The 13,332-nt window shown below is 37.3% G+C and overlaps 2 protein-coding genes across 2 annotated transcripts in view; both read left to right on the top strand.

Annotated features, from left to right (window-relative positions):
- Positions 1–13,332, top strand: part of LOC149573260 (phospholipid:diacylglycerol acyltransferase 1-like) — a 138,997-nt gene that overhangs the window by 79,248 nt on the left and 46,417 nt on the right. Inside the window, exon 4 of the mRNA XM_089814463.1 lies at positions 12,220–12,550. Coding sequence (XP_089670589.1) covers positions 12,220–12,550 — 331 coding nt within the window. The remainder of the gene's footprint in view (positions 1–12,219; positions 12,551–13,332) is intronic.
- LOC149573261 (uncharacterized) lies at positions 6,220–12,090 on the top strand. Its single transcript, XM_089812309.1, has 7 exons — positions 6,220–7,005; positions 7,144–7,375; positions 7,503–7,655; positions 7,794–8,193; positions 8,341–8,740; positions 8,859–9,424; positions 12,037–12,090. Exons 4-7 carry the CDS (start codon positions 7,861–7,863, stop codon positions 12,088–12,090), a joined length of 1,353 nt encoding a protein of 450 aa, XP_089668435.1. The 5' UTR covers positions 6,220–7,005; positions 7,144–7,375; positions 7,503–7,655; positions 7,794–7,860.

The raw sequence follows: 13,332 nt of genomic DNA, 5'->3' as shown, positions 1-13,332 counted from the left end.
TTTTGGCATCTTGCTCTTCTTTGAGCGAGGTTTTTGGAACCAAGTCCTCTGCATATCCTTCCTCCTCAAGGTTTTCTTCTCATTGAACATGTATGCAGAGGATCCAAAATCGATATCACAGTATTCCTCCTTCATTGGCACATTGAATGCGGACTGCATCAAGGCCTTGTTTATTGAAAGAAGGATGGACTGATCAGGAAGCAAAATTTGCTTCATTTCCGGATTATATCTTTCTATCCATTCCTTTACTAGCTTTGGAGCTTGTATAGCTATGGGAAATCCGATAGCTTCCACCAATCCACTCTCTTTCAACTTCTGGGTAATTGGGTGGATGGGCTGATAGTTAAGCCCTTTGTGAAGATCACCTAAGTTGTAGAACTTAAATGATATATCAGTTAAATCCCTTAACTCACTTTCTAGGTCTATAAGTTTATCGTAATCTATTGTTTTGATTGCCATTTGCTATGATTTCAAAGGATGTCATTCTCGATAAATAGCCGTTTGAAATAGCGAGGAAACAATTTAGAGGCAATTTTGATGAAATAGATGTAGAAATCCAAACGTTTGGCGCCACATGAACAAAATTAAGTTCAACCAATGATCATAACGGGCGGATTTGCAATAAAACTTTCTGTTTTCATGCACATAAATATTCATAAATCCGAAAGCCATATTACTTCACTTAAAGTGGATTCATATCGTAAAAAGCCTTTTACCGAAACAAGGGTTTTTAGTTTACTGGAAAGTACCTCGTTTACTTTAGGATCCAGAGTAAGGATTTATACGATAACTTAATATGTGCAGAGGAGAGAGCTCAAATCTACTTTTCTGTAAGCCATTTTTCTTTTGATTCGGAATTGCAGTGCGGGTTATGATCCTTCAATACCTTGGGCACTTCATTTTCTCATTCTTCGCCCTAAGCACAATGCTGGATTTGCTTTATGTTAGGTTTGCACCTCTATTATTGAATCTTTCAAAAGCCTCTTTTAGGCATCTCCGAAGAATATTCGCATATTGGAGTCACTTAGTCTTTTGTTTTTATTAAAGTCTTCGAAAAAATGGCTTTTATATTTTCTAAGGACGGAAAACCCTTTCAAAAGCAGCACTTTCTGGAGAGAGAGAAAACATTATAGCATTTTCCCTTTGATCTCGATCAGACAACTTTGAGGTGAGATTTCGAGCATGGATCCTTTATTACGGGCTCAAAATAGTTCTTTTAGCATCATGCCTGGGTTTTGTTTATGCATAAAGACTTGGAATTAGGCACAAACCATACTGGCTTCGGAAACAAAACATAATACTTTCATTTCCATTAGTAAGCAGTTGGAAATTGTTACAAACGTAAATGGAAGAATACTTGATTGATTAAACAAAGATCAAAATGATCTATATATACAAAGAGGAGAGTCGAATAGAATAGAAACATTCTATTCTAGACTACACCTAAATATTAAAAACATTCTAATATTTACAGAGATACAATAAGGTACAATAGAGAGCATTAAAAATATAGAGATTATTCTAATACCCCCCCTTAATGCTCAATCTATTCACTACACCAATAGATCCCCTGAATTTAAGACCAAGGGGTTTTGTGAAAATATTTGTTGGTTGCTTTGAGGTAGGGACATAGAATAATTGAATAGATCCATCTTTTACTAACTGTCGGATATAATGGCAATAAAGCTCTATGTGCTTGGTTCGTTCATGAAACACTAGGTTCTTGGCAAGTTTGAGTACTCCCTGATTATCTGAAAACAAAGAAGTCAGACCAGCTTGAGGAATATGCATATTTGCAAGCATTTGATGGAGCCAAACTACTTCACAGGTTGCCTTGACAACTCCTTTATATTTTGCTTTTGTAGAGGAGAGTGCCCGTGCTTGTTGCTTCTTACTAGTCTAGGTAACTGCTACAGATTCGATACTGAACACATAGCTAGAAGTAGATTTCCTGTCACCAACTGAGCCGGCCCAATTGGAATCGGTGAATCCACTGAGCTAAGTAGTAGTACTCCTTGTGTAAAGAAGATCATAATCTGAAGTACCATGTACATAACGTAACACACGTTTTGCTGCAATCCAATGATCAGTCTTGGGGTTCATCATGAACCGTGAGATGTAGCTGACTGCAAAATTGAGATCAGGTCTAGTAGTGGTAAGGTAGATGAGACTACCTACTAGCTGCCTAAAGAGTGAGGAGAATCAGATTGTGCGGACAATTTCAGACCAATCTCCATAGGAGTGGAGGCAGGTTTGCAATCCTGTATTTGAAACCTGTCAAGCAAATTTTTGGCATACTTGGATTGAGACAAAAAATACTGTTGTCAGTCTGCCAAACCTCAATACCTAAACAATAATGAAGCAATCCGAGATCTGTCATATCAAAATTTTTGCATAGATCCTGTTTGATTTTTGAAATCAAATGTTTTGAACTCCCAGTAATGATCAAATCATCCACATAGACAACAAGAAAAAGAATATCATTACCAGAGTGTTTAATATATAGATTACTGTCTGACGGGCTACGCTGAAATCCCTGAGCAACCAAGTATTGATCAATCTTTATGTACTAAGCTTGTTTAAGACCATAGATGGCCTTCTGGGGTCTACATGCTTTTGGTTCTAAACTGGCAACCTTGAAACTTTGGGGTTGCGTCATGTAGACTTCTTCCTGTAATTCACCATTGAGAAAAACACTCTTCACATCCATCTGATGAACTTTCCAACCATACTGAGCTGCAATGGCAAGAAGAATGCAAATAGTGCTCATCGTGGGTGTCGGGGCAAAGGTCTCCTCATAGTCAATGCCTTCGTGCTGGATGAATCCTCTAGCGACAAGTTTGGCTTTGTATTTGTCCAAGGTACCATCTACATGGTACTTGACCCTATAGACCCATTTACAACTAATGGGTTTCTTCCCAGGAGGGAGATCTGGAAGAACCCAGGTGTGATTCTTTTGAAGACTCTGAAGCTCAACATCCATTGCCTGTTCCCATTTTGGAATTCCTTTGGCCTCTGCATATGTCTGGGGCTCAGGGATACTATGGATGTTGGCCATAAGCGCAACATTAACTATGTTGTGTTGAATGCTCTTATTTCTACAGGTTTTGCCCTCAATGAGTTCATCAAGACGAAGATCACTAATCATTTGAGCCCACAATTTTTGGCCAAAGAGTAGAGGAGCCAATATTAGAGGCTATCGGAATAGCTGGATGAGGAACTGGAGCAGGAGCTGTATTATCTGGAGGTGGTTGAGGTGGTGTATTAGTAGCATTAGATGACTCATATAAAATAGAAGGACCCAAGTCAGAGATTGTTGAAGACTGAATCTCGAAATGTGGTGGGGACGCAGAGAGCTGAAATGGTCTGAGTTCCTCATCAAACACATCACGACTGAAGATTAAATGATCAGTGTTTGCATCAATCAGTCTATAGGCCTTTTGTGTGTGATTGTATCTTGTAAACAAGAGTTTCTGGCTTTTGGAATCTAGCTTAGTGCATTTGGCATCAGGAATCCATACATATGCTAGAGAGCCAAAAACTTTCAAATGGTTGATCCTAGGTTTGCGACCAGACCAGGGTTCCTCAAGAGTCTTGTGGTTAATTGCAAGGGTGGGTGACCAGTTAAGAAGGTAGACAGTTGTGGATACTGCTTCTGCCTAATATTTTTTGGGAACATTTCTATGGTCTAGCATAGCTCTAGCCATTTTTGTGATGGTACGGTTTCGACGTTGTACAACACCATTTTGTTGAGGGGTGTGAGGTGTGGTGAACTGACGTCTAATGCCATGAGTAGTACAAAAGGTAGAGAAAGTAGAAGAACAGAATTCCCCCCCATTATCGGTCCTAAGAGTACGGATGGGGGAACTAGACTCTTTTTCTACTAAGGCTTTAAACTGCTGAAATACAAGAAAAGGATATGATTTTTTCTTAAAAAAATATACCCACATTTTGCGACTGAAATCATCCACAAAGAGTAAGAAGTACTTGTTCCTAGTAACAAGAGTATTCATAGGACCACATACATCAGCGTGGATCAGCTGGAGTACTTTAGATGCCCGCCATGATTCACCATCCTTAAATGGTGTCCTATGTTGCTTCCCTGCTTGGCAAGCTCCGCAAACATGATGGTTCTAGGTTTGGATGTTAGGTAGGCCATGGACTAAATTATCTCGAGCAAGTTGTGCTAGATATTGAATGTTCAGGTGACCGTATCGTTGATGCTAGAGGCTGTTGAGAGCGGATGATTTTGCAATGAAGGCATGCTCAAGGGAATTGCCTGAATCTACAAGCCTACAAATACCATGATCCTCAAGACCGACAACAAGTGTAGTGCGAGAAGCACGATCAATAATCAAACATTTATTTACACTGAAAATTACATCCAACTAAGGGGAGTGCTTCATAATCTGACTAATAGACAGAAGATTATGTTTCATGCCAGGAACATAACATACATTGAGGAACATGAGTCTTCTTCCTCCGGACTGAATCTGAACATTGCGCTTGCCGACAATATTGTATTCTTCGCCGCCTCCAAAGATTACTGAGTTAGAATAGGGAGTGAATTCAACAAACCAATCACACCTGTGAGTGAAATGTCAGGAGGCACCGGAATCTATGTACCAAGCAGAAGATTTCACATGATCTATAGGTATACAGGCCATAAAGGCATGGTAGATAGATTCTTTCTGCTTTGAGTAATGGGCAACATTGGTTTTCTTTTTAATTGAGTTCGACTTCTGATGCTCACAATATGTGAATATCTCAAATGGCACAAACTTCGAGGTGAGAAAACGAAAGACCTAGAAAAATCAGAGAAGTACCTAAACGAGAGCTCAAAAAACCTAGAAATAATATGCTGTCAAAATCCGAATTTGCTGGCTTGAAAATTGAGGCACAGAAAACAAGGCACCCACAAAAAACTGATGAAGACCCATTTGAGATCTTGAAAAACCTACCAAGAATATGTGATCAGGAAAATTTTCTGAGCAAAAAAGTCAGGGTTTTCAAACAAAACCCTAGTCAGCGGATTGGAAGGTCGATGTTGTAGAAAAATGGCATATACCAGGCGAATTGAAGGTATTTTTGTCTTGACGTCTTTCGCAAAAAACTTGGATGTCGTAGATGAAGTCGCGTAGACCAAGAAATGGAGTAAAAACAATCTTAAAAATAATAAAAAATTCAAGAAGTCGTGAGCTGCTTCAGACGCAAGAATAGAGGTAAAACAATTTGAAAAAAACGTGAGCTGCTTCAGACTTTTTCTTGCAGCCACAACAAAAAACCGCCCACCCTGCGCTGTTTAGACAGAGAAAAAAATGTTTATTTGCTTCCTCAAAAAAAACCCCAATCTCGAGCCGTTTTTGTAAAATCACTCAGCAAACAGACGCAAATGCATTTTGAAAATCATGAATAGATGTAGGCAGACGCAAATGCGTTTTGAAGTCATAGTTTTTTTCAACTCTTCCAAGACATGAGTTGCGATTTAAAAACCTTCAATTTTTTTTTTTTTGTCGAAAATCTCAGGTTTTGAGATTAGAAAGCAAGGATCACCAAATAATTTCGAAAAATGGGTCTGATAATTTCGGAAAAGAAATTATAATTTTTCGAAAAAATTAAGAACTTGCTCTGATACCATGTTACAAACATAAATGGCAGAATACTTGATTGATTAAACAGAGATCAAAATGATCTATATATTCCAGGGTAACGTGACTCGTGACGAGTCACACGAGTCACGCGAGTCAGCGAGCCGCGTTGACCTTGCTGAGTCACAATGACTTGTGACCCACAAGCGGCGAGTCACGAGGAGTGACTCGCGTGACTCGCGAGTCACAGAGTGGCTCGCCTGACCTGGTTGAGCTTGACTCGGCCGCAGTAGGCAAAAATTCGACCATTAAAATATTATATTTTTGCAACTTTTTTTAATGTTTTTTTTTTTACATTTCTCACTCATATAACCCTAAAAGGGCTCCCATAATAGTCTATAGTGAAAAGAAGAAAGAGAGAGAGGTAGAAGAGAAATAGAGTTTTCTTGTTTTGCAACCAGCTGAAAGGAGGAGGAGAAAAGCTTGCATTTGTGACATGGGAGCTTGGATTTAGATCATCAAGGAGTTTATAGAAGCTCTTTTCAACACTTCCCAAAGCATTTGAAAGAGGTAAGACTTGATTGTTTAGATTTTGATGATTTTTTTGTCTATGCTTATGAGTTTTTTGCATGAATTTTTTTTGTTTGTTTATGAGTTTTTTTATAACTTTAGATCTTCATAAAATGCAATGCTGAAATGGTAATATTTGGTCTAAAATGTCTTATTGCAGAAATTTTTATATTCTTCTTTAATTAAGTCATAATGGCCTTTGGAGGTAAAAAACCCAAGCTCTCTAAAGGCAACAACAAAGATGAGTGTTGGAAGTTCACCATAGAATTTCCGGGTAGAAAGAGAACTCAAACAAAATGCCTATTTTGCAAAACCATTAATAGTGGGGGGATAAATAGATTAAAATACCATATTGCTAGCTTAAGTGGTCATGATATTGAGCCTTGTGGAGCTGCAACTGTTGAGGCTCAACGTTTTTGTTATGTAGCCTTGGAAAAATATGAACAAGAAAAAGAATTAAAAGAAAAACAATTAGAAGAGTTAGCTTAGATTGGTTCTAGTTCTCTTCCACGTTCATCTGCAAATGTTTCTGAGTCAGTAGGCTGTGTTGGAGAAGGTTCTTCCTGTCCCTCCTATCGTCCTAGTGCTTCTGTTGCTTGTGCTTCTTCTACATCTATTCTTTGCACTTCTAGTGATGCTACTGCTGCTGCCCCTTCTTGTAGTGTTGCTATTCTTCATCTTAGAGTCAGAAAATCTAGTAAGTTGGACAACTTTTTTGTACCGCGTACCACTCCTGGTGCACAACCCTCACTTGAGAGCATGCGCTGGAATAGGGAGATACATGAAGCTGGAGTAAGAGCAATTGCAAGTTTTGGTTTTTCTACGACATTCCATTTATAGCAGCCAGGTACTTCAAGTTTTCAACTTCATTTATATTTGATTGTTTTACGTTTTAAGTTTTAAAATTTATATTCAATTTTATACTTTTAACTTGATGTTGAAAATTTGAAATATGCTAATTAAAATGTTTTTATAAATGTAATAGGACTCCTTATTGGCAAGGGATGATTGATGCAGTTTCCATCTGTGGTGTGGGGTTCAAAGCCCCACTGAAGATGAGTTGAGTGGCCTCCTCTTGCTAGATATGGTTGGGGAGATGAAACTTGTGTTGGAGGACCACAAAAAGATTTGGAGCCAAAAGGGGTGTACCATCATGACAGATGGATGGATAGATAGGAGGTCCAGAACCCTCCTAAATTTTCTTGTTTCTAGCGGAGGTAATTCATCATTCTCTACTTCTTGAAGTCTAAAATTTAATGTATACTATTATTGAATAACGAAAATTTTGTTTTATTGAGTATTGATTCTTGAATGATAATTATTTTGTTTAATTTTGACTTTTAGGATCCACCATGTTTTTGAGGTCCATAGATGCTTCCTCATGTGTCAAAAATGCAAAATTCTTATGTGAGACTATTGAGGAGGTCATAAGGGAGGTGGGGGAAGGCAATGTTGTCTAAGTGGTGACAGATAATGCAGCTAATTATGTTGCTGCAGGTAAAATTTTAACTTCTAACTTTCTAAGTTCTACTTCTAAAAAAATTATTTTAGTTTTTCATTAAATTTTAAAAATTAAAAGTATTTTAATACATCAAAAATTTTCATTGTTTACTAACTAATTTAAAATTGCTGCAGGAAAACTATTGATGGAGAGACACCCAAAATCTTTTGGACTCCATGTGCGGTCCATTGCATTGACCTCATGATAGAGGATATTGGCAAGCTTGTATGGGTGAAATCATGTGTTACCAAGGCCAAAAATCTTTGTAAGTTCATCTATAATCATGCCTTGGTCCTCAACACTATGAGGAAATACACGAAGAGAAAGGAGTTGGCTCGTTCTGGTATCACAAGATTTGCCTCTAACTCTATCACACTAAAATCCTTGTTGAGTTCAAGGTTAGAGTTGAGGTGCATGTTTATTGGTCCAGAATGGAGTTCCCCCTCCTTTGTGAGCAGCCCTACAGGGATAGATGCAACAAAATGCATTTATGATGATGATGATTTTTGGGAGCCATGTTCGAAGATTGTGGAGGTAATTTAAATTTTAAATTTTAAAAGCTTAAGTCTTAAAATTTTATAAATTAATTTGTCTCATACATATTTTTGTTTTATTTTCATTGTGCAACTTTGCAAAGTTTCATCATTCACTAAATTGTTTTTCTGTTTAATTGTTTTGTAGATCACCGAGCCCCTTGTAGCCCTCCTACGAGTTGCTGATGGCAAGAAGCCCTCTATGGGCTACATTTATGAGGGCATGGATAGGGTCAAGGAGACTATTAAGGCCAAATATGTAGGAGTTGAGGAAAACTATGGCCCTATTTGGGACATAATTGATAGGAGATGGCAAAATCAGGTTCATAAGCCCATCCATGCAGTAGCCTATTACCTCAATCCGGCATACCGTTTCTGTGATGATTTCAAGGCAGATGAGGAGGTTCTTAGTGGCCTAGACACAGTGATATCAAAGATGTCCCCTAATCCCACATATATATTGCTTGAGATGGATGCCTATAATAATGCATCAGGGCCCATTTTTTCAAGTCAAATTTGCAAAGAAGGTCGTACAAAATTGCAGCCAGGTAAAGATTGCAGCTTAAGCCTTATACAATCTAGCTTCTAAATTTCTAGCTTTAAACTTAAAGTTCAAATTTTGAAATGAGACTAATATTTTTTTGTTTTCCTTTTTTCAAAATTCAGATAGATGGTGGCAAATGTTTGAGCTTTCAACCAAAAACCTTCAGCAAATCGCCATCCGCATTTTGAGCCAACCAAGTAGCGCTTCTAGATGTGAGCGCAACTGGAGCATGTTCGAGAACATCCACTCAAAGAGGCGTAACAGGTTGCCTGTGCAGAAAATGAATGGTCTAGTCTTTGTGCACTACAACCTGCGCATTAGGATCAGGGAGATTTTGGATAGTGACACCTCTTCAATTACTCTAGAGGAGGTTGATCCAGAGTCTGATTGGATCACTGAGGCTACTGATCCTGTCTTTGATGATGAGGACCTACAGTGGCTTGACCAGGCAAATAGAGAGGGCCAGGCTGAGGCTATGGCTATGGTAGCAGAGGACCAGAGAGCTCCAGTTGTTCCTAGTGGCACCTCACAAACATTGGCAGAGCCAGAGGCAAAGAGTACAGTTGATCCTAGAGGCACCTCACGAGCTGATGCTATGGCTACTGAGACATCCAGGACCTACCTTAGACGTCTTACTAAGAGGTATTTTATAGATTATACTGAGCCTGAGCCTAAGGTTGAGGTTGAGGTTGGGGATGAGGATGAGCCTGAGGATGAGGATGATGATGAGGACTCCGACTAGGAGCCATAGCTGTAGACTTATAGTCTTGTTTTAACTTTTTGTTTAATAGTTTAACATAATATATGATCAGCATTTGGAACATTTGAATTTGATGATGACTATTGAATCTTGATGTGTTGGATTTCATAATGCATAAATGATAATACATATACATTTTGATGGTTTGCATGGATTTATCTTAGTTTGACTTTAATTACTAGTAACATAGTATTTACTTTTAGTAATTTACCTTTGTAAGTTTGTAACTTTGTAGTATTGTACTTATGTAATCGATGTTTGACTTTTAAGTTTTAAGTTTTTAACTTTAAGTATGTGGCATGTGCATTATGATCAAATTATCTTCTATTTAATGATGTTATTGTGTCTTTACGCTTTATTCGCATGCAATGTTCTTTAAATCCTAAAAAATTTCAAAATTTCGAGGTTTTTTCACTTTGCCAAGTCACTGCCGAGTCATCGTCGAGCCAGGTCACGAGTCAGAGCCGGGTCACGAGTCAAGTTACCCTTGCCGAGTCCGAGTCAAGTCCAAGTCTCGTTACACTGATATATTCAAAGAGGAGAGTCGAATAGAATAGAAACATTCTATTCTAGACTACACCTAAATATTAGAAACATTCTAATATTTACAGATATACAATAAGATACAATAGAGAGCATTAAAAATTTAGAGATTATTCTAAAACCCGCAGACCCGCCTTTCTTCAAAAAAATAGATTTCACCTTTGAAACTTGATTCAAGGCCTTCTAGGCTTTGACTTGAACTTTCCTGGATCTTTCCATTATGAGACAATCAAGTGTACAACTTATTTATACCATTGTGACTTTGTTCCTCGGGTACATGCTTGATGAACTTTGCAAAGGGGAAAACCAGCCTGATTGTTTAAAGTTCGAAGGAAGAGAAATGCTGGTGCAATTCGGCAGTTACGAAAACAAGAAAGACTTACTTCTCATCGGGAAGACACTTAAAACGCATCCCAACCAAACCTAAATCACCTAAACCTTGAATGACAAGAAACCCGCTTGGAAGGATAGAGAAAGGTAAAGCACGGATATCTAGAAAAGAAGTCAAAGTGGGAGCCTTGGGGATTTGACGAGAAGTAAGTCACCTAAAGGCTACTTTGACATGCAATCTTGAACAGAATCTTAGTAAATACTAACCACTATAACTCACAGGGGGAAAACTGAAAGTTGGCAACACTCATATAGGGAACAAAAATGGCATCCCCATGTTCCTAGCAAGCTTTGTTTTACTTTCAATTTGCAACAACATTGTTCAAACATTATAACATCCCCATTGAGATTACTTTTATATCTGCCTTTCTTAGGACAATATAATCCTTCTGTTTTTGTGCCAATTAAGAAATTAATGGATCATTATAGTAGACTCTCAATTTTTTATTGATAAAATATATCCTTGTTTTATAACTGAGGAGACACATTATTGAGTCTATCCCCTCATAAATATTGCAAAGTATAGAAAATATGTGAATTGTGGTTGATTTCTGTTTCAAAGCATTAGACCTCTGAGCATCTACTTTGTGAGCATCCAAAAGGAGAATACAGTCCTGTAGAGACATAGTTTACATGACATCACTTTAATTTCAATTTGCAACAAACACTGCTCAAACATTATAACATCCCCATTGAGATTACTTTTATATCCGCCTTTCTTTGGACAATATAATCCTTGTGTTTTTGTGCCAATTAAGAAATTAATGGATCCTTATTGAAGTCTGTCAATTTTTTATTCATCAAATATGTGATTGTTACATAACTGAGGAGGCACATTATTGAGTCTTTCCCATCATAAATATTGCAAAGTGTAGAAAATATGTGAATTGTGGTTGATTTCTGTTTCGAAGCATCTGACCTCTGAGCATCTAGATTGTGAACATCCAAAAGGAGTATCCCAAGCACGGTGCTGTAGAGACATTGTTTACATGACATCGCTTTAATATCAATTTGCAACAAACACAGTTCAAACATTCTAACATTCCCATTGAAATTACTTTTATATCTGCCTTTCTTAGGACAATATAATCCTTGTGTTTTTGTGCCAATGAAGAAATTAATGGATCATTATCGAAGTCTGTCAATCTTTTATTCATCATATGCTTGTTTCATAACCGAGGAGGCACATTGTCGAGTCTAACCCATTATAAATATTGCGAAGTATAGATAATATGAGAGTTGTGGTTGATTTCTGTTTTGAAGCATTAGACCTCTGCGCATCTAGTTTGTGAGCATCCTAAACACAGTCCTATAGAGACACAGTTTACATGACATGAGAACTGTTACAAGCCCAAGTCTTTCAATGCTATAAGCATGTAGAACACTAAACCCTATCCATGAATGATTATACAACCTTGCTTATTTGAGGGCTTTCACTGAAGAAAATTTTGAGTTATACTCTCAAAGTTGGTTAAGCCTCCCCCGACCTTATCATCCTTACTATCTCAAAAGTCAGTTACCACTGCATTATATTTAGGCATGTAAGTAACATGCACAGTTTGCTTCTTGTTTATTTTCTTCCAGTTCTCAATAAATTTATTTACCAGTGCATGGTTAATCTGGTTCCTTTCATTGCTTTAAAGATTGCTAGAATTGCGTAAGAAAATTAATGCCAAATATTATCATTATAGTTTTATAGCAATTGGCACTTTATGTTAGTTTGGTTTCAAGAGTATATTGTTGAAAACATGGACACTGGATGTAACAATTGTATGCTTTTATTTTCACAGAGCAATAGCTCCTGGTGTTGTAGGCAATGAATTTATTGGAAGGCAGACCCTTCAACATGTCATGCGCATGACTCGTACTTGGGATTCTACCATGTCAATGCTACCAAAAGGTGGTGAAACAATTTGGGGTGACTTAGACTGGTCTCCAGAAGAAGGATTTGACTGCCATCCAAAGAGGGACAGAAATGATGTGGCGCATGATTCAATAAACTCAACTGCAGAAACACAAAGATCTGCAGAAAAACCTCTGGCACATTATGGAAGGATTATTTCATTTGGGAAGGATGCAGCAGAACTTCCTTCATCAGAGATAGAGATGAAGGACTACAAGGTAATTGTTTTTGGAGAATCAATCAAATAAATATTTTTTCTATGCTAGCTATGGATGTTGCTTCTGTAAATTTTCTTAAGTGCTTTCCTTCCTGTCTGTCCATTTCATGAACTTTGCAAATTTAAGAATATTCATGATTACCTACGTAGCAGATAAGAACAGGTTTCATTCTACTAATAGCAGCTATTCTTTTTTATCAGATCATTTTTTGGATAAGATAGTCCCTGAAAGTGAAAATTCAACAATGGTAGTTATGAAAAAGTCAACAGAAATAGTTACTAATAAGTTAACAATGATTTTCCTAATGAATGCAAACACTTGGAAATTTACTCTAAACTAAAAAAATGCTTGGCTTTATTATTAATTTATTAGGTATGCTTTCACCAGCTAGTAGTAATAACCATCTTTGCATGGAGATACGTCTTCAACCCCTTGGGGACATGTCTGGTACCAACATGCATTTTCCAATAGTGGAAATATGTGTGAGGTGTCCTCACAGGAGACATCCAGCCAATGTTTGCTTAATTTTTCATTAAAAAAAACCCTGCATTTTCTTGAGTTTCCATGTAAAAAAGAAGAAAAACAAGTTGGCATTTCTGAATTTTAATATGTAATATCAAATATGTAGTGTGAACTCTTTTAACTATTTGACATTTGTGTGTGTGTGAACTTAATGTTAAACTTTATCGGTGTTCTTGTTTTGAAATTTCTCAGTCAAAATATTCTCAATTAAAAAATTTGAAAATTATATTAAAAATGGCATCTCCAAGTATCCTCATCTC

This window comes from Cupressus sempervirens, chromosome 2 (genome assembly GCF_028749045.1).
Source record: "Cupressus sempervirens isolate cs-2001-9-10 chromosome 2, ASM2874904v1, whole genome shotgun sequence".
Taxonomy (NCBI): domain Eukaryota; kingdom Viridiplantae; phylum Streptophyta; class Pinopsida; order Cupressales; family Cupressaceae; genus Cupressus; species Cupressus sempervirens.
Note: the sequence above shows the minus strand (reverse complement) of the source record. Positions and strands in the feature narration are given on the sequence as shown.

Excerpts from the sequence above, each read along its gene's own strand:
- LOC149573261 (XM_089812309.1), top strand. The coding sequence starts at position 7,861 with ATGATAGAGGATATTGGCAAGCTTGTATGGGTGAAATCATGTGTTACC. Across the intron at positions 8,741-8,858 it reads TCGTACAAAATTGCAGCCAG|ATAGATGGTGGCAAATGTTT; the intron begins GTAAAGATTGCA and ends TTCAAAATTCAG. Across the intron at positions 9,425-12,036 it reads AGCCTAAGGTTGAGGTTGAG|TGCATGGTTAATCTGGTTCC; the intron begins GTTGGGGATGAG and ends TTTATTTACCAG.